The sequence below is a fragment of the Peromyscus leucopus genome, chromosome 12 (assembly GCF_004664715.2).
Source record: "Peromyscus leucopus breed LL Stock chromosome 12, UCI_PerLeu_2.1, whole genome shotgun sequence".
In the NCBI taxonomy this organism is placed as follows: domain Eukaryota; kingdom Metazoa; phylum Chordata; class Mammalia; order Rodentia; family Cricetidae; genus Peromyscus; species Peromyscus leucopus.
In genome coordinates this window covers 78,349,283-78,373,090 of record NC_051073.1, presented here as the reverse complement: position 1 = coordinate 78,373,090, position 23,808 = coordinate 78,349,283, and the positions used below count along the sequence as shown (strand labels likewise).

The window sequence follows — 23,808 nt, the reverse complement described above, 5'->3', positions numbered from 1 at the left end:
TGCATAATAGAAAGACCTTGTCTCAGAAAACCAAATAAATAAGTAAAAATAAAAATCTTCAAGCCAGGCCATGAAGATGCTAAGGATTTGAGAGTCAGAGGTAGACAAGGGTGGGGATGACAGGTGTCCCTGGAGGTCAGCCTCTAAGCTCCATGCCAGTGTAAGGATGCCCAGGCCCAAGGACCAATGGGCTGGGCAGTAAGGCACTGAGCCACCCAGACAGAAGATTTCAACAAGGAACCCTCAGGACATGGCTCACACATATACAGGCCGTATAACAAACTGTGCACTAAGGTGAATCGAAAGAGAATCCTTAAGAGTTCCTGTATTTTCCACACTAACACAGAGCATAATTTATATATAATTAAAAAATATATACAAACTAAAAACAAACAAACAAAAAAACTCTGAACTTGCAGAAGGTCGGACAGTTCCTTCAGCCTCCACTGTGCTGGATGTTTTAGACGAAGTCCCTGCCTAGGCTTATATTGCTTTTGGATATCCTGAATTAAACCTTGCTTTTGCATTCCGGCTTGAAAGAAAGAAAGAAAGGAAGGAGGGGAGGAAAACAGGAAGGAAGGAAGGAAAAAAGAAAGAAGAAAAAAATGAAGAATTTTTTGAGAGAATGCCATGGTGTAGCCCAGGCTGGCCTCAGATTTGGAATCCTTCTGCCTGTGCCTCTGAAGGGCAGGGTCCCAGGTGGGCACCTCCTTGCTCACCTTACAGTTTTTAGTGTGTGAGTTTTAGTTTGTTTCCTAACGCCGGGTTAGAACATTCTAGCCAAAGCCACTTGGGGAGGAAGGGGTTTGTTTGGCCACAGCCCATCACTGAGGGAAGTGGGGCAGGATTCTCGGCAGGAACCTGGAGGCAGGAGCTAGTGCAGAGGCCATGGAGGAGTGCTGCTCACTGGCTGGCTCCCTCTGGCTTGCTCAGCTACATTTCTCACAAACAAGAGCACCGAGCTAAGAGTGGTGCTGCCCCGTGGGCTGGACCCTTCCACAACAGCCTCCTGCCTGTCTGCTGGAGGCGTCTTCTCAACTGAGACTTCCTCTTCCCAATGACTCTGGCTTCTGAAAAGCTGACAAAAACTAACCAGCATAATTGACCCCTCGTCAGTCTGACACACAACCATAAACCATAAACTTTCCTGTTAGCTCCAAGAGCTCATGTTAATATCACAATATAAAATTAATACAATTTTAAAAGCCCACAGACTTTAAAAATATCAATACTTTAAAAGTCCAAGGTCTCTTTAAAAGTCCAATATCTCTTTAAAATGTCAACATCTCAGGCTGGAGAGATGGCTCAGAGGTTGGGAGCACTGACTGTTCTTCTAGAGGTCCTGAGTTCAATTCCCAACACCCACATGGTGGCTCACAACCATCTGTAATGAGATCTGGCACCCTCTTCTGTATATGTAATAAATAAATAAATCTTTTTTAAAAAAAAAAAGCTCTAAGTCTCTTAACTGTGGGGTCCTGTGTGACCCCAGGAAGACCCATATAGCACAGGAGGGTCCTCTCAGGGCTCACAGCCCTGTTCCAGCCCCCGGAGATCAGGTTCCTGAGGACACAGGCCCTCTATTTCCTCAAATACCCCCATGATGGGCCTGTGAGAACCAGCAGGACAGGACTGGCCCTGTTGTCTAGGCTGTTGGTGTGGCCCCCCTTCCACACACAGCCACTGCTTCTGTGTGGCCTCGGCAGGCAGCTGCCCTGTGTGCAGACTCCCAAGTCCCCCTGCTCCATTCTGATGGCTCTGCTGCCTGCCGGGTTCCTGGCTAAAGCATCTGTCTTTGTCTTCTTTTGCAGGGCCCTGGCCCAGCTGTTGGTTCTTAGGGATCACATCACCATAGCTGGAAGGCTGTCCTGAGCAGACCCAGGCCTGGAGTCGGGGCCCCACCCTTATGTGGGGGGTTGGCCAAGCCTCTTGTCCCAAGCCAGGGCCTGACTTTATGGATCTCCCTCTGACTTACCCTCCCCTCTCCTCCACTCTCCTGATCTAACTCTCCAGGCCTGAGTTAGCTGTTTACTGACAAGGTGCTGTGTAGTGGGAGAGAAGGGGTGGGGTGTCCCCATGCAGTGCCACAGAGGAGCAAATACGAGCCTGGAGTGGAGGTCCTGGGGCAGGCAATAGGACAGGTGGGGACCTTGGGAAAGAACGTGGGCTCCCAAGGGTGGCTGGAATGCTACCCCGCATGCAGGCTGACCACAGCGAGGGCTGCTCCGAGAGTCCAGGCAGGGAAGTTTAGGAGGCAGATAGGTTGGGGTCAGGCTGTGCTTGCCCCAGCCCCCGTCATGGGTTCCTGGGACACCCTCCCTCTGCAGTGTACTCTTCCCGAGCTGCCTGTGCTGGGGCCGCCCCAGCTGCTCCTGCATCTGCCTAGAACCTCAAGTAACCTCGGGCCTGACTGCCAGCAGCAGCGGGGGACCTGCTCCTCAGTGCCTGCTGTTTGTGACTTAGAGATGACGAAGACTGACAACAAGCATTCAAAGTGAAACCAAAATAAGACTCTATCAGCAAACACTGACATTTTTGTAAGAAAATTTAAAGATTAAAAGAGCAGCAAAGGAACGGCCTGCCTGTCTTCTGAGTCAGCTCACCAGAGCAGTGCCTGCACGCCTGCCCAGCTACAGAGGAAGAGGGTTAACAGCCACTGCTGCCACCTGGTGGACATTTCCTCAAGTCCCCTGGCAGGGGTGTGGGGAGGCTCTGCCCCTGGCCCTCAGCCCTGCCCACTCAGTCCTCCTTGGCTCCTGTTGACACCCTCAGCCCAGGAAGGGCGGCTGGCTGGTTGATGTAGGTCCAGGCGGGATCAGCGGAGGTGGTGCTGATCTTTTCTAGTCTGGAAACAGGCCCCTTCTGAGGCTTGGAGGGGGAAGTGGATGGGTGCTTCCTCAGCAGCTGTGTGCCTGGGCAGACGTGCCCTGTGGTCTGAGCACACTTCCTCTTCTGAAAGTCAGGGAGCAGGGCTGGAGAGATTGTCTCCTGAGTGTCACACGGTTGGAGAGCAGCAGGGGACAGCGTGGCCCCACAGCTACCGGTCCTCAGGGTCAGGGTCAGGGTCAGGGTTCCCAGTCATAGGGTGCAAGGGCGGACTGTCACATTGTACATCAGGGAAGAGAGCAGTATGGTGGTTGAGACAATAATTGAGTGGATCTCTTGTATCCAAATAGTTAGAGCTTTAATTTCTTTCATGATAAAAGATCATGGCATAACTAGAAAACGGGATATAAGTCAGGGTTTTTTTTTTGTTTTGTTTTTTGTTTTTTGGTGTTTTGAGACAGGGTTTCTCTGTGTCGCTTTGGAGCCTGTCCTGGAACTCACTCTGTAGCCCAGACTGGCCTCCAGAGTGAGGGGATTAGGGCATGCACCACCATGGCCCAGCATTGTTTTTGTTTTTTAAAGACAGAGTCAGTAGCCCTGGCTGTCCTGAAATCAGTGTAGACCAGGCTGGCCTTGAACTCAGAGCTCTGCCTACCTTTCCTCCTGGGTCTGGAATTAAATTGTGCGCCACCACACCTGCAAAGCTTATGGCTCACTCTAAGGATGAAGTGTGAGTGGCTGGTGACAGTGGCGGGCGCTGTGGCCATCTGGTAACAGCCAAGCAGCATCTGGATATTCCCAGATTCCTGATTTCTGGGGGTCCTAATTGGTGATGGCAGTGCCCAGGGACCTGGCACTGACCCTGTGAGAATCTCTTAGGTGACACAGTTGGTAACACCAGCAGGATGACACCTGCTCTGACTTTTTATTCCCTTTGGTTTTCTGGTGTGTAGGATTGAACTCAAGGCCTCTTGCATGTGGGGCAGGCACTGTGACCACTGCACCTCCAGCTCAGTTCAGCCTTTTCTCACAGCTGCTTCCCGGGTCTGCTGCAGTGGTTTTGGATGGTGAGTGAGCTCACTAGCTGTAGAGTGTGCCAGTGTTGACAACCTGGAGCCACAGCACTTGAGGACAGGCTCCAGAAGCACAGTGGGGTCAGGATGAGTGTGTGTCATCAGGCAGAAGGAAGCTGGAAGGGGATCTCAGGGTAGGCTGAGTGGTCACGACTTCATGGGCTGCTTGGACCCTTGTAGAGGGCCTTCTCCAGGCCGTCTACTGTCTCCCGGAACTCCAGGTATGAGCTGTAGTGTGTGCACTCGAACTTGGTGCTCCCCCGCACATATTCCAGGAAGTCAGGGGCTCCCGGGACGATGACATTGTCAGCTAGAAGTACTGTCCCCTTGCGCAACAGGCCACATTCCTGCAGGGGACAGACAGGGAGGGTCATGAATGCTTGGCAAACCCATTGCAATCTAGGGGCAGCTGTTCCCCCGTGGAGTCACTTCCAGCTACTGTCCATTCTCCCCAGTATCCAACCTGGCCCTGGAGGGGCACGTGGGCACCACAGGTTTGTAGGTTGAGAAGAGATGGTGGAACCAGAGGGCCAGTTTTCCTCAAACACTCGATGCCAAAAATATGGGTCTTCACCAACAACCCTGACCTTGAGGATCTGTTCTGGACTTTCCACCTGGGCCAGGGAAGACACTAGGTGCCTGGGCTCTGAGTAGGAGGAGGGAGCTGTTTCTGGGCCCTCAAAGCAATGGCTCTAGAACCTGTGATTGTGAGAGACCTCCCCTGTAGGGTACTTGTCTCTCCACTCCGGCAAGTATGTCTGCTGACAGTATGAAAGCATATAAATAACAAAGTACCTGACAAGGAGTGGACCTTGTGTGTGTGTGGGGGGGGGGCAGAGGGGCGGGAAGCAGCAAATGGACACCTGGATGTCTTATTTGAAGGTTGCCCAGGAAGCTTAGGGTTTGTTTTTAACATAATCATGAAACAAAAGTTAAAGCAATCCTGTCTGATGTGGCCCATATCTATAATCTCAGCATTCAGGAGGCTGAGGCAAGAGGATTGAAAGTTCCAGGCTAGCCTGGGCTACAGAAGACATTTGTCTTCAAACACATACACACAAAGCAACCCAAAAATGGGAAGTAAATCCAGTAAATAGCCAGGGCTGAAGTGTATCTCAGTGGGACCGTGGCCTAAGGTTCTGTTCCCAGGACCACACACATAAAATCAAAACATCCCCACCATCCTAATGCAGGGGAGTCTGTGCCCTTGCAGAACAGAGCTGTACTCCTAACCACAGTCCAGGGCTCCAGCTGCTCCCAGAGAACATGTGGGCTGTGAGAGCTGAGGGACCCTCAGGCAGTCAGTAAATTCAGGGATAGTCTCAGCACTACAGTGTGAATGAGCTTCCCTCTGACCCTTAGTGAAAGCAGAAGACGATGTCATGTCAGCACTGGGTGGAAAGACATTGGTGAAGAAGGGCCGTGGAGGAAGGCGTCTACCCATCCAGAAAGAGGCCCTGCAGTTCAGGAGGGGGAAGAAAAAGATGAGCAGGGAGTTCCCGGCTCAGCCAGGGACTCGGAAACATCGAGAGTCACATGGTGACTGTCAATAACACTAATGACGTCGAGACATAAACCTTCCTGATTTCATCGTGACAGGAAGATGGGGACTTTTGGAGGTGCTGGCAACCTGCTGCCCGTCAGGAAACAAGCCCTATCCTGAGGCAAAGGCAGCACCTGTCCTGTCTGTATTTGGGGACCATGAGCCTCCTGTAAGACATCTCGGGTGAATGTGCACCTGTGTGTGAGTAACTGTGCTTCTATGCTGAGGAGACAGCGGGGTGCAGAATTCTGTAGGTAAGATGCTGTGGACAGGGTCTCACTATGTATCCTAGGCTGGCCTCAAACACGATCCTCCTCCTTCAAGTGCTAAGATGAAACGCATGCACCACTAAGCCTCGTGGTGAGGTTAGTTTATGATCACCATTCTTAAAGGTTTGTCCTCTGGGTTCCGTTCTCTACAAACATACACCGAAGAAGAAAAACCAGTGCAGCCATTCCCAATGCACCCTGTCTTCAGGAGCTAATTGCCAGGTTGAGCTACAGTGCTGGGATCCGGTAGTTTCTGAGTTACTGAAGAGCAGTGTTTGATGTTTTCCTAAAAGCAGGCCCCTGGGATTGTCACACACACAAAGCTGCAGAGACCCACCCGTGCACTGAGCCTGCCCGCTCTGCTGTCTATACTCGTGTTCAGTGTCTGCCAGGGATGAGCCTGTCCAAGCCAGCTGCCCATGGTTGACCTGCCCTGCTGGTCTCCGTTCCGTCCCCTAACGGCCGGCCCTCTTGCTAGAAACATTCTCTGGTACAACTTCCTGGCCCTGCTATATGCCTGTCTCCCACCATAGTGCTCAGCACCTCTACAACAGTTTGAAGGACCTGAGGTACCCTCCCTATGCACCATCCATGCCTCCACAAGGTCAGCAAAAATCCTTCTGGATGCCAGGACTCACCCTCCCCCATCACTTGCCCAAAACTCATTCATGCCTGACCTTTCCTCGGTGCCCTTACATTCCCCAGAACTATCTGACCCACACCACAATGGCCTGTCCTGCCCATGGGCTCCTTGGCTGACCCCTCACATTCCAGACCTCACTGTACACGACAGGGTGTACAACTCTTGAGACAACTGTGGCTGGGCCACAGCACAGGGACAGCTCCATGCTGGCTGTGGAAGACGGTGAGGAAGCCCAGTGAAGGCCAAGGAGCCCCTGTCCCTTTTCCTGCCGCAGAACAAGGTCATGTCTCCTCAAGCTCGTCACTTGGGACTGGGGTGGCTCCCCCGTCTTCACTGGGGGTCCCTGCCAGGTGCAGCTGGCAGAGCAGCAGTGCTGAGACCTGGGAGGGTCTAGGGAGATGCACTTGTATAGCCGAAGCTTCAGGAAGACCCAGGCCATGCTTGCCGTTCCTGTGGCTAGCCCAGTGGACCCCCAGTCAGACCCAAGCTGAGGCCAGGTCTGCTCCCTTGGGGACTTGTGTCCTTTAGGTCCAGGTGTTCTAGTCTCTGGTGCTCTTCTCACTCCCTCGCAGACCCCTGCTTGCAGGGCAGGGGATCCCTGGCCTGGCACTCCTACCCAGACCCCTCCCTTCATTTCCACCTGCCACAGGGCCTCTGCAGCCCACCAGATTCCCAGCCTGTCCCCGGACCCTGCTATGTCCTTGGGCCACCCACAGTAGGGGTCCTCAGAGGCCGAGGCGCAAGTACCCCAGCAGTGAGCACAGAAGCCATCCTTCCAGGCAGGGGCCGCTCAGCTCACCTCCAGGAGACGTGTGTCTGGCAGGTAGCGGTCTTTCCAGTGGTCAAGAAATACCATGTCTAAGGTGTCCACATCATACTTGGTCTTCAGCTGCGGGATGAGGTCCTGGGATGCCCCAATGAGGATGGTGACCTGGAACAGTATTCTGTCAGTGCTGTGCCCACAGGGATATGCAGGAGCCTGCCTGGACCCACATGTATCTACATCATTTCCTTCGGGGCTCCAGAGAGGAGTCTGCTGGGTAGTCTCTCCTGGGGCGGTCTGGAGTTGCTGGCTCTCTAGGATAGGTCAGGGAGACTGTGCCCTAACCTGCTGGGGTTTCCTCCTGTGACATGGCAGGTTGGCAGGTGCTCAGTGACGGAACCAATCCCTCTCCCTCCCCACTGCCCGCTCAGCCCTCCCAGCCACACTGGTTGCAGGGCCATACTTGGTCCTGCAAGCCTGCCAGGCTCAGCATCTGCCTGGTGATGGCGGCATAGTCCGGGTTCATCTCCATGGTGAGGAGCCGGCCTCCAGGTGGCAGCAGGCGGGCTATCCGTGTGGCCGAGTAGCCACAGTAAGCTCCCAGCTCCAGCACCAGTGAGGGCTTGTACTCCTGAATCACTGCATCCAATATTTGGCCTAGAGGGTGGTGAGGAAGATATGAATACAAGCAGGAGGGGAACCCCACCCCCAGGTCTGGGTCTCACCCCTCCCTAGGCCAGTACCTTTCCCACTTGTCTCAAGCTCCTGATTGCTGCTGAGAAAGGTCCTTAGCCTCCTGATAGCCCAGAGGACCTCACTCTACATACCCTTGGAGAGTCCTCAGGATTTTGCACACACACACACACCGCCATCCTACTCCTTCAACTACCTACCTGGTTCCTTCATGTGTAAATGTTACTGTCTCTAAGGGGGTCAGGCAGGGACATGACCCATGATTCCCTCTCCCCTTTAACAGGCTCCCCTGCAGGCTGGACCACCATGCCCACTTCTGGGTTTCCATTTCTAGGCCACCGCCTACAAGCTGGGCCACCTACCTTTCACAGCACCCACATGCATGGCCCTCTCCTTCTCTGAGCAGTAGGTGTCAAAGGCATCCATGACGCTCTGGGGGTCTCCAGGCTTGGCATGCTGCTGCACATAGTTAAGGATGCGCTGCTCCTTTGTGTCACCCATGAGCAGGTTGTGGAGTAGCTGCTGCACGAAATCAAAGCAGAAGATGGTTACCAAGGCTCAGCCCAGGCTTGGCAGGAACAGGAGGAAGGCCAAGAACAGGAGACCCAGTGAGATGACAGCAAACAGCATCTGCAGGACCAGAGCAAGGAAGACAGGTTTATGTGCTGTGTGCCCTTCCTGCCGCACCCACCACGTGCTCAGCTTAGTACACCCATTGGTCCCTTGTGCTAAAGGAGGGCCAAGGTCCAGAGCGTATGCCCACATGACTCACTGGGTCAGAGCCAGGGGAGACACACACCCTGCTCACCAGCCAGCTGCTGGCCAGAGCCGACAAATGAGGTTTCCTGGAGCTGTGTGTGGAGGCCAGTGAGGCACAGATCCCAACCCTGGCTGCGTTCTCAGGGAAGGAGCTGACATCTCACACTGAACTGGCATTCTGACTGTTTCAAGCTGAAAGAGGAACTGTGTGTGCAGGATGGGTCACATGCCCTGTCTCTTCCTACATGCAGCAGAACGTGAAGATTTCTTGGGAGGGGGTCCGCTGTTACCAAGACAGAACAACACCCTTCATCAGCAGAAACTGTTCATGGGGCTGGGGACCCAAGTAAATGATCTCACTAGAGTGACACTCACTTTTCAGCTGGATTCACAGCCCCTTAGATGACCAAGTGATATCCCTAGAATCACACAGAGATCTGTGTCCTGTTTCTCCCCACAGAATTAACACTTTGCCTCATAAAGCAGGGAAACCTTGGTCCTTGTTCTTGATTTCCTTTGGGTTGTGGATGGAACCTTGTGTGCTCGAGGCAGGCACTCAACTACTGAGCTGCATTATCAGCCCGATTTCTTGAGCCAGGCTATGTAGCCCAGGCTGGTCTTGAACTCATAATCCTCTTGAGGGCTGGGATTACAGGTGTGTGGTACCATGTCCAATGTTTTGATCATTTCTCTGGTCCACATCTCCTTGTGGAAATCTCCAGGCTGTGCAACATTAATCCAATGCATGTGTTCTCCTGCTGCTGCTCAGCCTTGTGTTGACTGATTGGCTTGGCTGGAGACCCAGAAAGGAACCAAGGGATACTGGGATCAACTGAAGTAGGGAACACCTCCAGATTCCAGATCCTCTGAGATCATGGAAAAGGGCTGGTGAGCTCAGTGGTACAGTGCTTATGTAGCACACGAATGGCCCCGAGTTCTGTCCCCAGTAAAAGGTGAGTGTGAGTGAATACGATCACACACTCACCTTCTAGCAAGCAAGACCTGGGTAGAGGAGCCCAGGATCTAATCGACAAAGCTCGACAGATTCCACGCTGACACTGAGCAGAGTTCACTATTCACGGCACGAGCTTGTGATTTATACCACAAACCCTAAACAGAAAGACACAGGAAGGACCCAGAGACACTTCCACCAAACACTCTGTGGCCATTTACAGTTCCTTCCAGAGCGGGCACTGACCTCAGCTGGGTAGGCTTGTGGAAGTCTTAAAGGAGGCAGGCCCAAGCCTAGGTGTGATGGCTGCCTCAGGACAGTCAGGAGAGAGCATAAGTGACCCAAAGCTGAGGGATCATGGGCACTGACCACTGACATGACCCAAAGCTGAGGGACCATGGGCACTGACCACTGACATGACCCAAAGCTGAGGGACCATGGGCACTGACCACTGACATGACCCAAAGCTGAGGGACCATGGGCACTGACCACTGACATGACCCAAAGCTGAGGGACCATGGGCACTGACCACTGACATGACCCAAAGCTGAGGGATCATGGGCACTGACCACTGACATGACCCAAAGCTGAGGGACCATGGGCACTGACCACTGACATGACCCAAAGCTGAGGGATCATGGCACTGACCACTGACATGACCCAAAGCTGAGGGACCATGGGCACTGACCACTGACATGACCCAAAGCTGAGGGACCATGGGCACTGACCACTGACATGACCCAAAGCTGAGGGACCATGGGCACTGACCACTGACATGACCCAAAGCTGAGGGACCATGGGCACTGACCACTGACATGACCCAAAGCTGAGGGATCATGGGCACTGACCACTGACATGACCCAAAGCTGAGGGACCATGGGCACTGACCACTGACATGACCCAAAGCTGAGGGATCATGGGCACTGACCACTGACATGACCCAAAGCTGAGGGACCATGGGCACTGACCACTGACATGACCCAAAGCTGAGGGACCATGGGCACTGACCACTGACATGACACTGGCCTCCTTTCACTCCTTCCTAATGGCTTAGATTTCCTAACACACGCTTGGGTGTCACAGTGTATGCTGTCCATTGTCCTTACTAGAAGTAGCTTGTGAGTGGTGAAACAATGAGCTATTCTGTTCTATCTGTCTGTCTGTCTGTCTGTCGATCTGTCTAGATCTGTAGTGTGTAACATAACATGTATAAAGATTTAAATCTGGCAGGCAGGGAAAGGCTGGGATGCAGTTCAGCTGGCAGAGCGCTTGCCTGGAGTTCATAAAACCCTGGTTCCAGGCCACACCAGCTTAGCATGGTGGCACAACATTCAGGAGGTGAAGACAGAGGTCAGAAGTTCAAGATCATCCATGTGAGTTAAAGGACAGCCCGGAAAACATAAGATCCAGTCTCAAAAGGGGTGGGGGTGGGGTAACAAGGAAGACCCAGGAAACCTTGTAGGGAAGTGTCTTAACAACATCAGTTATGGTTACTGAGGAAATTCGTCTCAAAGCCAGGCTGGAAAGAGTACTCCACTGTCCCTGAAATGGCTTTTTTCTGGGTGGGACCCCGGGGATCGGGCACAAGGCTTCACTGGGCTACACTGCCAGCCACTTACCTTGAGACAAGTTGTCATTAAATTGCCCAGGCTGACCTTGAACGTCCTCTAGAGCCCAGGCAAGCCTTGAAATATCCTTCCTGCCTCAAACCCAGTAGCAGGAGCCTGCGTCACCAGGCCTCATTTTTTTTTTCTATTTTAAAGTAAGATAATAAAGTTGGCTAAAATATGAAAACATTGGAACCCTTGCACACTGCTGAGATGAAACTGGTGCAAAAAGTGTGATGATTCCTCCAGAGCCATCCCAAGAATCACCACGTGACAATGCTGTGCAGCCCGAGCTGAGAGCAGGGCTGGGTCTGCTCTTGTTACCAGCGCGTGACTCACAGAAGCCACAAGTGGAAGCAACCCCAAGCTTCTCTCAGCTGAAGAACTTCAGTTGTCCAGACACAGAATAGCAAACACCACAGGAGTCCACTCCCAGGCGGGAAGCAGATCAGCCACTGAGGCTGAGGAAGGGGGCAATGTTCAGTGGGTTCAGAATTACAGAAAGTCGAGAAAGTTTTGGTAACAGTTTCGGTAACAGTTTCGCAGTTTTGAATGCCCTTTGTGCCAGACAGATGGCCAAGTCTGATGTTTGTATCCTAAACTTATTTACAAAATTGCCAGGGGGTACACTGAGAAGGGATGTTAATCATCTGCTTAAAGGCTGTTTATGCTGAACCCTGAGCTGTGTACAGTTCATTCACAGTGTGTGTTTATCACATGTCTCCAGCATGTACGATACACTCAAGTTCCTGAATGTGAGAAGCTTGATCTAGATGCTTGATAAAACCCGGCACACCCATGCACACATTAAGGTCTGGGTTAGATTCTTCCCTGTAGTCAACTATTGACTTTGGGTTAGTACAAGGAGAAGGAAGCTGAGCCAGTTATTCTTCAGATGAGCTTTATTAAGAGAACGCCTTAAGCCGGGTTGTGGCGCACGCCTTTAATCCCAACACTCGGGAGGCAGAGGCAGGTAGATCTCTGTGAGTTCTAGGCCAGCCTGGTCTACCCAGTGAGATCCAGGGCTACACAGAGAGCCTGGGGCTGGGGCTGGGAGTAAATCCCGGGCATTCTGACAACATTGGGAGCGACAGCATTAAATGGAAGAGAGGAAGGCATGATGTACAGCCTGGGATGTGAACCAGGCCTGGACTGAACCATAAACTTCCCTTACAGCTGTGAGGGGATGAGCTGCAAGGCCCCAGCAGGGCTCCTGAAGTTCTTGGCTAAGAGCGAGAATTCTGCAAGGAGAGAAAAGACAGGAAAGGACGGGGAGGAGACGGGGAAGACCGAGCTTGGCAGTGCACACAGGAGGTTGAGGGTCAGGAGAGAGTTCCAGGCCATCCAGTGCTGCACAGGGACACCTGTCTCAAAAGCCCCAGGGCCACATGAGATTGTGTTTTACAACAGGTGGAGACCAATTACCTCCATGATAGCCTCCAGGAACCCCTCCCATCCCTAGTGCATCCGGGTGCCTCCAGCTGCCATCTTTTTTTAAGATTTATTTATTTATTATTATGTATACAGTGCTCTGTTTGCAAGTATGCCTCCAGGCCCAAAGCGGGAGCCAGATCTCATTTGAGGCGGTTGTGAGCCATCATATGGGTGCTGTGAATTGAACTCAGGACCTCTGGAAGAACAGCTAGTGTTCTTAACCTCTGAGCCATCTCTCCAGCTCTCCAGCTGCTATCTTAAGAAGGACCAGCAGTAATGGAGTTTGGACTCTAAGGTTGCAAATACCACCTGAGCTTTCTCTGTGTGGAAGTCTCTAGGCAGGCTGCTGCTGCATCCCTTGCATCCGGACACAGGCTTTCCGAAGGGTCCCCTGCATTCCACAGGGTGCACTCTGCCTCAGATCAGATCTGTTTCCTCCAAGATCAGGATGCTCTTTGACTGGGCAGTAGGGAGGCCAGAGGGCAACTTGTGGGTAATCATGGAGCAGGAACCCCAGGCCTGGCCTTAGGACAGGTCCTGGGGCCTGGCACACCTCTCACTGCCAAGCAGTTCTCTCCTCTGTAAACTGAGGCGAGATTCCCCCAGATCCTGCAGGACTGAAGAAGGCAAGGCAGGACAGGTTACATAGCACCTGGCACCTGCTGGCCGGCCAGACATGCCCAGGAAGCACAGAGCATCCATCCAAGACATGGGTAGTCTGGCCTAATGAGCCAGCCCCTGGGACAGCAATAAGCCCAGCTTAGATGCCTCCAGGACTGAGCAGGCATGGGCCCCTGCATACCTCAGATGGCAACTCCTCCCTTCCAGCGCTGCAGATGGACCCTCAAGAGCATGCACACAGGCATCCTACCAGTCAGGGCCCTGCAGTCCCCATCATTTCAAGAGAAAGCCAGACATGTGGCTCATGTCAGCAACCCAACAGTTAGGAGACCAAGGCAGGAAGCTTACCAGTTTAAAGCTAACGAGCTCTACAGTGAGCCCCAAGTAGCTGCGGCTACACAGTGAGCTCCTGGGGGTGCATCCCGGGAGTTACACCAGCCTACTGCATCAGTGAGCTCGGGATGAGTAAGAGAACTTGTCTCAGAAAATAAAGTGGGGTCTAGGGATGACTTGGCAGTTAAGAGCACTGGCTGCTCTTCTACACGACCAAGGTTTTCAGCACCCACACGTTGGCTGACACCTGTAATTAGAAATCCAGGGGATCCCATGTCTTCTCCAAGCCTCTCTGAGCACTATACCTACCTACATACAAACATGCTACACAGACATGCAGGTGGGCGGGCCAAACACTCACACACATTAAATATTAAAAAATAGGAAGACAGCTGAAGTTGACCTCTGACCTTCACATGCATGTGCATATAGACCCACACCCACACCAGCTCATGCACATAACACACACACACACACACACACACACACACACACACACACACACTCCTCAAATGAATAAGGCTGAGATGTAGCTCTTGTCTAACATTTGAGGCTCTGGATTCAGTCTTTAGTATGCCATAAAACTGGGTATAATGACACCCACATATACCCAGTTCCCAACACTCGAGGGTGAAGGCAAGGGAATCCAAAGGTCATCCTCAGTTATGTAGCACATTCCAGACCTGCCTGGGCTCCATGAGAACCTGTCTCAAAGCCTCCTCAGTGTGCAGGGCAGGGCTCTGCCCTCCTCGGCTTTCTTCTCAAAGCCAGCCCCTAGTGTGATCCAAGACCTCTGTTCTGCACAGGCGCTTTCCCGGTGCGGCTGATCCTGCCCCACCACAGGATGCTTGAGAGACCCAGTATGAGGGGCAGGGCTGCTTTCCCTCTCACAGGAAGCAGGCCTCCAGAGAGGATGGTGAAGGCCAGAGAGGGCTTGGCAGGCCAGCTGGGGTGATGTTCTCTATCTGGGAAGCTGCAGTTTCAGGCAGCTCATGGGCTGGTGACCAAGGAGGACCCCAGCAGCTGTCCTGTTGGCCAGGCCTGGTTCCCCACCACCTAATCCCCTGCCTTGTCCCAATTCCAAAAGAATGAGTTCTCACCCTACAAGTTTTCTCTTCCTGGTTCCCTCTTTAATTCACTGCTCAGCTAATGGTTACATAACCACCACAGAGCTGGAGTCCAGGGATCATCCAGTAAGAAACTGTAACAGTTAAAAGGTATTTACGCCCCCAGACCCAAAAGTGTCTGGGCTCTGCAAAAAGAGACTTTAAAATAACATTCTATCACTGTTAAATGCTCTCAACAACCTGTGTCTCCTGGATACTAAACCAATAAAGGAAACAGGTGCCTTAAAATAATCTGCCTCTGATAAAGCTTATCTCAGGTTAAAAAAATTAAAAACATGCTCCAATCTCTCTGTCTCTCTCATTAATGCTAACCAGTACAAGCAGAGTACCAAACACTACAATGGTCATCAGCCCAAGACTTTAATTTTCTCATGGCTGATTCATAATATGTTCAAAATTTTTGTAAGCTCCAGAAACCAGCTTGAATCCATCTGGACAGGTCGATCTACTTCAGATAAGTGCAACCCAAATTCCTGGTCCTGGGACTCCTCTTCCCTCACCCTGGGACCTCCCTGAAGGTAATTTTTTTTTTCTTCTAAGCTTTTCTCTGTCTCACCTGTCCATCAGAAAAGCAGCCAGAGTGCCAAGCCAATGATGAATGGCTCTGAGGTAGCAGATGACAGCCCACCATGCCAGGACCCGTCTACCTCAGAAGCCCCCTTCCCTACCCACCAAGAGTCAACTGACGCCCACCACGTCAGCTGGAAGCAGTTTTGGGGGAGAAACAACGCCCCTATTCCTGTTCACCCGCTTTTTTATAATAAGCAAAGTCTAGAATGTTAGGATTCTGTCCTCACTCTAGCTGCATGACCACACATGCGCAGTTCAGGAGTTAAGCAAAGGGTCTTGCAGTTTATGTCACCAGTGTGTGCTGGTGATCACGTACTCAAGGTGTGGTCACACGATCTGTGCCTTTAAGAGCCATGACTCAGACCACACCCGATCTCTCACTCTGTTCTGCTCTGTCTCTTCCACACAATCTTTCCCGATCCTCGCACCTGCTTTTTCCCCAGGCCTGGTTCTTCTCCCCCACCTCTTTTTTATCCTAATAAAGCTCTAAAACTAATCCTGGGTTCTGTCGTGACTATGACTTTTCCACTCGGTAACCAGCGCCACCACCATCACCGCATATCATTCATTTCAGCTGGCCCTGGAACAAGGGCTGGAGAACAGTTGATCGCAGTGCTTTTAATCCCAGCACTTGGGAGGAGAGGTACACCGATCTGTACATGAATTCCTTTTTTTTTTTTCTCCAGTTTTTTGAGACAGGGTTTCTCTGTGTAGCTCTGGCTATCCTGGAACTCACTCTGTAGCCCAGGCTGGCCTTGAACTCACAGAGATACACCTGACTCTGCTTCCCGAGTGTTGGGATTAAAGGTGTGCGCTACCACCACCTGGTTATGTAGATGCATTTCTAAATGGTCTTAGTAAATAAGAAAAAAAAAAAAAGAGTCAAATATAGGGGTGAAAGCTTTAGATCAGGGAAATAAGGAAAGCCACCAGCCAACCTTACCTCACCAACTCTGCAGCTTCCAAATGCCAGTTCCTTCCTGTCTACCCACACCTTTATTGCCTCGCTGTTCTGCCCTCTCATTGGCTATCTCAGCCCAGCTACCTCATTCCCTCTTCCTATACAGCTTTGTCACTTTCTGTCTGTCTGCACAGACCTCCAGGCCTCTATGGTTGGCACTGGGATTAAAGACGTGTGTCACCACACTTGTGTCTGTTCCCCAGTGTGGCCTTGAACACACCAGACCCTGCCTGTGGAACAGGCCTGGGGAACACACCAGACCCTGCCTGCTAAGTGAAAGAATTAAGGGCGTGTGCTGCCTGACTTCTTGTTTACTTAAAATGGCTGGCCTTTCCCCCCTGATCTCTAGGCAAGCTTTATTTATTAATATACACATAGTATATCGCCACATTTCAGCACAAATAAAATATCACCATACTGATCTTTGTGAGTTCAAGGCCAGTCTGATCTCCATAGTGAACAAAAACCTCCAAAAACAAAAAATGAAAAATGAAAAAAGAATTAAGGACATGGAACTGAGTAAAAAGGAAGGAAGACTTAGGCTTGAGTGCTGTCACACAGCACATTGCTACTCCCTAAAAGTTGGGAGTAGCCTTTAATCCCAGCACTCGGGAGGCAGAGGCAGGCGGATCTATGTGAGCTCGAGGCCAGCCTGGTCTCCAAAGCGAGTTCCAGGAAAGGCGCAAAGCTACAGAGAAACCCTGTCTCGAAAAACCAAAAAAAAAAAAAAAGTTTCTATTATTCATCAGCTGGTTATAAAAAGAAGCTGGTGGGCTGGAGAGATGGCTCAGTGGTTAAGAGTACTACTGGCTGCTCTTCCAGAGGTCCTGAGTTCAATTCCCAGCAACCACATGGTGGCTCACAACTATCTGTAAAAAGAGCTGGTGCCCTCTTCTGGCTTGCAGGGATACCCGCAGGCAGAACACTGTATACGTAATAAATAAATAAATAAATAAATAAATAAATAAATAAATCTTGAAAGAAGAAGGAGAAGCAGCAGCAGCAGCAGCTGGTTTCTCTTGAGCTATCTATGACTCCTAACTATTCAGTCAATTATACTTTGTTAAACTAAATCGAAACATTTATCTCTTCTTCATTGTCTGATCCCTCCAAATATCAAACTTGTCAAGTGCTTCCTTTCATGGTAAACATCCTTGCATGGGTGCAATGGGATCTGTGTTCTCCCAAGTGCAAACTTCAGGAGAGGGTGGCAGACAGGAGTGTCCCTTTGGAGAATGATTACCCAGATGCAGGGAGCGCCAGAGGGCTTTAAGGAACTAAGTCTGAATCTCTTGAGCCAATGTTTACAAAGCCCTCTTGAAAAGCCTCGATGGATGGCCGAGAGGTCACAACTTAGCAAGCTCCAAGTTAGCAAGGTACATGAAGAGGTTGTCTCAAAACAAAACAACTCCATGTTGTAGTTTAAAACAAACAATTATGCACCAAACCATGGGATATGGTGGTGCACAGCTTTGATCCCAGCTCCCTGGGTACAGGTAAATCTCTGAGTTCAAGGCTAGTTTACAGAGTGAGTTCCAGGACAGCCAGGACTACACAGAGAAACCCTGTCTGTCAAAAAAACAAAGTAACAAGCAAGTAAATACATAAAAAGAAAAACTTTCTGATTATATTAGAATTGGCCTGCTTATTCATACCAGTACAGTAAGAATAGTAATTGGTCTCAGAGGTCCACAAAGAATTTTAAACTTTTCAAAAGCCTCTGAAGGCTCAAAAGTGTCCTAGAATCTTCCATCAGACCTCAATTCAGTATCCATCAATTTGCGTGTACCTTGTTCTTATTGAGGTCAAAGTATCCTGAGGTTGCTGTGCCTGCCTTGAACTCACAAAGACTTGATTGCTTCTGCTTTCTTAGTGCTGGAATTAAAAGTATGCGTAGCTACAAAACTTTTTTATTTTTATTTGTGTGTCTGTGTGTGTGTGCCCAAAGAGAAGAAGGCTTGGTTCTCCTGGAGCTGGAGTTACAGGTAGTCATGAGTCACCTGATCTGGGTGCTAGAAAACAAACTCAGGTCCTCTAGAAGAGCATCATTTGCTCTTCACCCCTATCCATCCCTCAGAACCCAGAGTTTTTGTTTTGGTTTTTGAGACAGAGTTTTTCTGTGTAGCCCTGACTGTCCTAGAACTTGCTCTATGGACCAGGCTGACCTCAAACTCAGAAGTCTGCCAGTCTCTGCCTCCTGAGTGCTGAGATTAAACATGTGCACCATCACCACAGGCTTAGAATTCTTTTTTAAACAGGAATCATAGGCTGTGGTGTAGCTCAGTGGTATAGAGGGTTAGCATACACCAAAGTCCTGAGTACAATCCCAGTACTGTGCAAAAAGTCAAAATGTTGCTTAACCTTTGATCAAAAGGGAGGTGATTTGTGCAGCTTCTCAGATTCCTAGTTCCCTTTCTGCTCCCATCTTCTTCTGTGGCTTGGACTTGCTCCATAGCCAGGACTGGCCTTGAGTTCCTGAGCCTCCTGCCTCTACCTCCCAAATGCAGTAATTCAAGCATGACTGCTATACACCCTCATGCCCAGATTCAGATTCTGAGGATTTATGACCTACCTCTGCATCGGGTTCATCCTATTTACTTACATGCTGTATTGATTTTTTTGGGTGGTGGTGGGGTTCATGTAGCCCAGAGTAGCATCAAACTTGCTATGGAGATGAGGATGACATCAAATTTCTGATCCTCCTGCTTTACATTTTGGGTGCTGGAAATAGAGACATATCCCACCATGCCCAGGTTCATTAAGTGTTTGAGAGAACCCAGGGCCTCATATGCATGCCAGGCAAGGACTCTACCCTTCTCAAGTCAGGAAAACTTAGGGGAAAAGGAAAAGAAGCCCTTTATCCCAGGATCAAGTTTATGTTTTCCTGTGGGCTGAGGGTCAAGAAACTTCAATACAACTGATAAACCCAAAACTTCCTACAGAAACAATACTGTTTCCCTAAAGGCATTGCAAATGACTTTAAAACAATTGGGTCAGGAAGACCAATCAGTTCCGATTCCCAAAACCACTTAAAGTCAAACATGGAAATACATGTCTATAATCCCAGTGCTGTGAGGAAAGAGAGAGAGGAGGAGGAGGGAGAGAGGGAGAGGGAGAGAGAGAGAGAGAGAGAGAGAGAGAGAGAGAGAGAGAGAGAGAGAGAGATGGCACCTCAGCTTTGGGCTAGCTAATATAGCACAGGCAATGGTAAACAAGAGAAGATACCGCCTCAACCAAAGAGGAAGGCGGGAAAAGAGCCACGGTTGTCCTGACTTCCACATGTTCATCATGGCATGTACTTGCTGATTCTCCCCAAAACAAACAGACATACTCACACAGAGCCAGGCATGGTGGCTCCCAAATGTCGTCCCAACACAGGAGAGGCTAATGCAGGGTCCTGGTGCAAGTTTTAGGCCAGCTTAAAAAAGAGGAACCAGCAACACGAGCAAACTGTGCTTCCTTAGAGCCAGAATGTTTGCGACTTGGAGCTTCACTGTGTCAGTGCCCTGTCATCCCCTAATTAAAAACCTCCCTCACGAGACCATCTCGCAGCTTCATTTTCGAAAAGGAAACTGTGCCCTCTTGTTTTCAAAGACAGGGTCCCATTCTGTAACCCAAGTTGGCTTAGAAATCACTGTGTAGCACAGACAGGCATCAAATTCATGATTGCCCTCCTGAGTGCTGGGATCCCAGGTGTGTGCCACCACACTCTCTTAATCCTTCAAACTGGGAGCAAATACATCCACATGTGACATCTGGCTTCAATGGCTAAAACTCTGTTCTCAATTTTCTCCTTCCTAATTTCTCGTCACTTGGGACAAAAGCCCAACAGTGTGGGTCCTTGTCGGGACCCATTCTTGACGTAGCTACTCCGATAGAAACTTTAGAGCCTTTAACACACCAAATACGCTATAGACAACCTTCTGCCTGGAGCCAGGTGCCATGGGCCAGGTGGGAAGTCCTCTACTGTGTCCATACACTGTTCCTGGAAATGATCATGCCTGAAACCTTATGGTCAATCACTTCATTTCAAACACTCACAGGATACCTAGAAACCCTACAGACTGCTGCTCAACTACCCCCCTGTCAGAGATACCTGGCCACCGGCATCTAGAACGTGATCAACACATGTCCACTGGACTCAAAAGTCAATTTGTATCAAACATTAACTTTTATTGGTTTTCTCAAAACCCGCCCTCATAAAACACCTGATCCTTCCAGCTAGAGAGTATCTTTGTCCTAGTACACTTAGTCCTTGTGAGATGAAAGGTCATGGAACAGAAATGGACTTCTGTTTAGTAGGATGTCTCTCCTCCCTGGAAAAGTGTCCTCTCCTTGATCGAGAAGGCTGAGCCACGTTTGGTTAAACTCCTTTTAAAGACTTAACCATGAACGTCTGAGAGCTCAAGGCTGCATCCCTGGAGAACTTTAGACCCCAAAGCGTCTGCTTGAGAAAATTCAAGATGGTTGATCTAATTTCCCCTAGCCTCAGTTTCTGTGGGAGAATGGGGATTAAGTTCTTTAAGCCCCAGCCGGCAGGAAAACCATGAGGGGCTTGCATGGACCGCCCTTCCCTTCCCTTCCTGATTTTGGTAATTGCTCCTCACTGACTCCTGCACTCCCTGTTCCCCTCTGGAACCACATCCACTGGGGCCACCTCTGCCCAAATGGGGATGACCCGGCTAGGCTCCCCTGGCAGCGTTCCTAGGTAAAATCTGCCCCTCCATTAGAGGGGTGCTGTGTCTCTGTGACACGCTGTCCTCTTGGGCCTTACCCCACCACAACTCCTAAAAGAGGCTACAATTACCCGTGCCAGCTCCCACCGTACTCCTAAGGCGTGGAGGCCCAAAGTCCCAGGCCGCACACTTCCTCTTTCTCTCACATTGTCCCAAAGCCTGCCCCAGCGCTCCCCAGCTTCAATGGGTAGCCCATTCTCTTGCATACAGACCCAGGGTTAATCTCAGGCCTCTTGGAGAACTCCTGTTGAGGAGATTGCTTAACAGCTTCCAACTCCACTGACCACCCGTGGGCCTGGTACCTCTGACCGTCTGGTCCCGATCCAAGAACTAAGTGAGACCCTCTCATGATGGGCCAGGCCTGGATGTGCTGCATCCTGTCCAGGTTAAGCCCAACTCCAGGGACTGGCCCCCCAGGCTTATCTCCCACCCCAGCACTGAGCTTTAAGCTCCCCGCAGGAGTGTGAAGACCGGCTGGCTTCAGCGCCCCCAGCCAGGAACAGAGCCCTTCCCCGTGTCCACGTTCCCCAGCCGCGGCCCACGTTCCCCAGGTGAGATCCAGTACCCAGGTCTGGAGACCCTCGCCCGAGGTCAGCGCCCTCCAGCCCAGTCCCGTCCCACGGGTGCAGAATCCGATCCCGGGTCTGAGCTGAGCGCGGTGCAGGCCTCCGGCCGCCGCAGCACTCACCTCGCCCAGGCCGCGCACAGGTCTGGCCGGGAGGCGCGAAGGGCTCAGGCAGCGCGAAGGGCAGCCCCGGCCGCCTGAGGTCCCCGCACCATGGCGGCGATGGTGGCGGCGCTGCGCGGGCCGGTCGCCCACTTCCGGTCGCGGACACGGGCCTGGACACGCGGGGCCCGGGGCGCGGCGAACGCAGCGGGAGGTAGGGTGGGGAAGTGGGCGGTGCACGGGGAGAGGTGTCTGCGTGTGTCCACGTGGGGTCGCGGTGGCGGGGCTGTGCTGGGACGTGTGCGCGTGGGCGCCACGCAGGACGGGTATCCGAGGACCGCTGCGCCGGGCAGGAGGGGACCTGCTTTTGGCGGTCGCTCCCTTCTCAGATGACTCAAGTGCTGCAGGTGCCTTGCCTGAGGCCCTGTCCCCAGGATTAATTGTGGCCCTGTGGGGATGTCAGGGGCCCTGGGGTCACGTGGTAGCCCACCGGACCACCGCTCCCTAGTTGCAGGTCCTGGGTTTTGTTGCTGTGATTTTTTTGGTTTTGCCCCTTCACCCACCCGAGCCCAAGCTGACCTCAGACTGCCCGGTTAGTTGCCACTGACTTTTTGGCCTTCTGGTTTCCTCCCAAGTTTCTGTTTTTGTTGTTTTCCGTTTTGTTGGTTTTGGGATTTTGAGTCATGGTCATGCGCCCACGCTGGCCTTGAACTGCTCTTCGCGCCTCAGCTCTAAATGTTGGGATCACAGGTCCGCACCCCCATGTTCCACCTAGCAAGGACTTTTTACTTGTACACAAGGGAATAAATGAGAAGATGCTGGAGGGCCGTGGGACGAAGACCCAGTCCTTGTCAGGGTCTGTGTGTATCCTTGGAGAGGAGAAGAGACAACTTGTTTGCTTGGCACCAGGGAGAGTTATTGCTGAAATCAGGATAGTAATCAACTTCAAACAGCCTCGGTGGAAGCTGGGTACCCCTCAACATGGTTCACGCTATCCTGGACAGGCGGAGTTCTTCCAGAGCCCGCGCGTGCGCACGTGAACACACACACACACACACGCAGACACATGAAAATAAGTAAAATCTAAAGGAAAAACCCATTTTAAATCTGTAGATGAGCTTCATGAGCTCCCATGCCGGGAACCCCCTCTGTTGTGGGATTTGTTTTCAGGAGAGCAGGAGGCCCCCGGTCTGGAGGATTCTGGATCAGAGCCAGGCTGGGGTGAGGATCCTATAGGGTCCAGGGAAGATGCCATTCGACTTATGACTCCAGAGTCCACTCTTTTTGAGTCCCCTCCAGCCTTGCAGTCTGTCCTTCTGGAGCAGGAACACACCCATGTTTTCCAGCTAGGGTCGGGGTTGGGGGGCATCAACCAAACAAGACTGTTGGCGTCCTCTGAACAGCTATACAGGACCCCCACCCCACAGGTGATCTCTGGGTGGCCAGCCTGTCCAAGGGAGCTCTCTTGCTTTATCAGAGCCGTGTGCCCTTTATTTGGACCTTGTCATGTCCATTGGAGCCCTGCTTTCTGCTCACCTGTCCAGAACACTGTGGGTCAGGAGGCAGATGAAGCAGAGACATGTTCTAGACATGAGGCTGTGGGCAGGAGGAGTGGCCTGGCCGCAGTGAGTGAAGGCCAGCATGTGAGGGTTCCCTCCAGGAGCCATCACCTAGGGGAGGTGTCTGCTGACATCTGTTGTCCAGATTTTGCTCTGTAGAATGGCATCCCCCAACCCCAGCAGGCTGCATCCCCTAGCCCAGCAGGCTGCATCCCCCACCCCCAGCAGGCTGCATGCCCCACCCCAGCAGGCTGCATGCCCCACCCCCAGCAGGCTGCATCCCCCACCCCAGCAGGCTGCATCCCCCTAACCCCCAGTAGGCTGCATCCCCCACCCCCAGCAGGCTGCATACCCCACCCCAGCAGGCTGCATCCCCTATCCCCAGCAGGCTGCATGCCCCACCCCAGCAGGCTACATCCCCCCACCCCAGCAGACTGCATGCCCCACCCCAGCAGGCTACATCCCCCACCCCAGCAGGCTGCATACCCCTAACCCCAGCAGGCTGCATGCCCCACCCCCAGCAGGCTGCATGCCCCACCCCCAGCAGGCTGCATGCCCCACCCACAGCAGGCTGCATGCCCCACCCCCAGCAGGCTGCATGCCTCACCCCAGTAGTCTGCATGCCCCACCCCCAGCAAGCTGCATGCCCCACCCCCAGCAGGCTGCATGCCC

At 51.8% G+C, this 23,808-nt stretch overlaps 2 protein-coding genes across 5 annotated transcripts in view; one reads left to right on the top strand and one right to left on the bottom strand.

Moving 5' to 3' along the window:
* Window positions 1–3,718: 3,718 nt before the first annotated feature.
* Window positions 3,719–23,808, bottom strand: part of LOC114681003 (catechol O-methyltransferase-like) — a 43,609-nt gene continuing 23,519 nt past the window's right edge. For 2 of the 3 annotated variants that reach the window (XM_028854188.2, XM_028854187.2), the window contains exons 2-5: window positions 8,173–8,332; window positions 7,581–7,774; window positions 7,154–7,285; window positions 3,719–4,246 (exon numbers count right to left, since the gene is read on the bottom strand). In XM_028854188.2, the coding sequence (XP_028710021.1) occupies window positions 4,055–4,246; window positions 7,154–7,285; window positions 7,581–7,774; window positions 8,173–8,311 (657 nt within the window). In that variant the 5' untranslated portion in view covers window positions 8,312–8,332 and the 3' untranslated portion in view covers window positions 3,719–4,054. Of the gene's footprint in view, window positions 4,247–7,153; window positions 7,286–7,580; window positions 7,775–8,172; window positions 8,333–21,598; window positions 21,688–23,808 lie in introns of those variants that run through there. The other variant, XM_028854189.2, reaches the window with a different exon arrangement.
* The window catches only part of Txnrd2 (thioredoxin reductase 2), an 89,387-nt gene continuing 87,246 nt past the window's right edge, over window positions 21,668–23,808 (top strand). For both annotated transcript variants that reach the window (XM_028854185.2, XM_028854182.2), the window contains exon 1: window positions 21,668–21,791. In XM_028854185.2, the coding sequence (XP_028710018.1) occupies window positions 21,689–21,791 (103 nt within the window). In that variant the 5' untranslated portion in view covers window positions 21,668–21,688. The remainder of the gene's footprint in view (window positions 21,792–23,808) is intronic.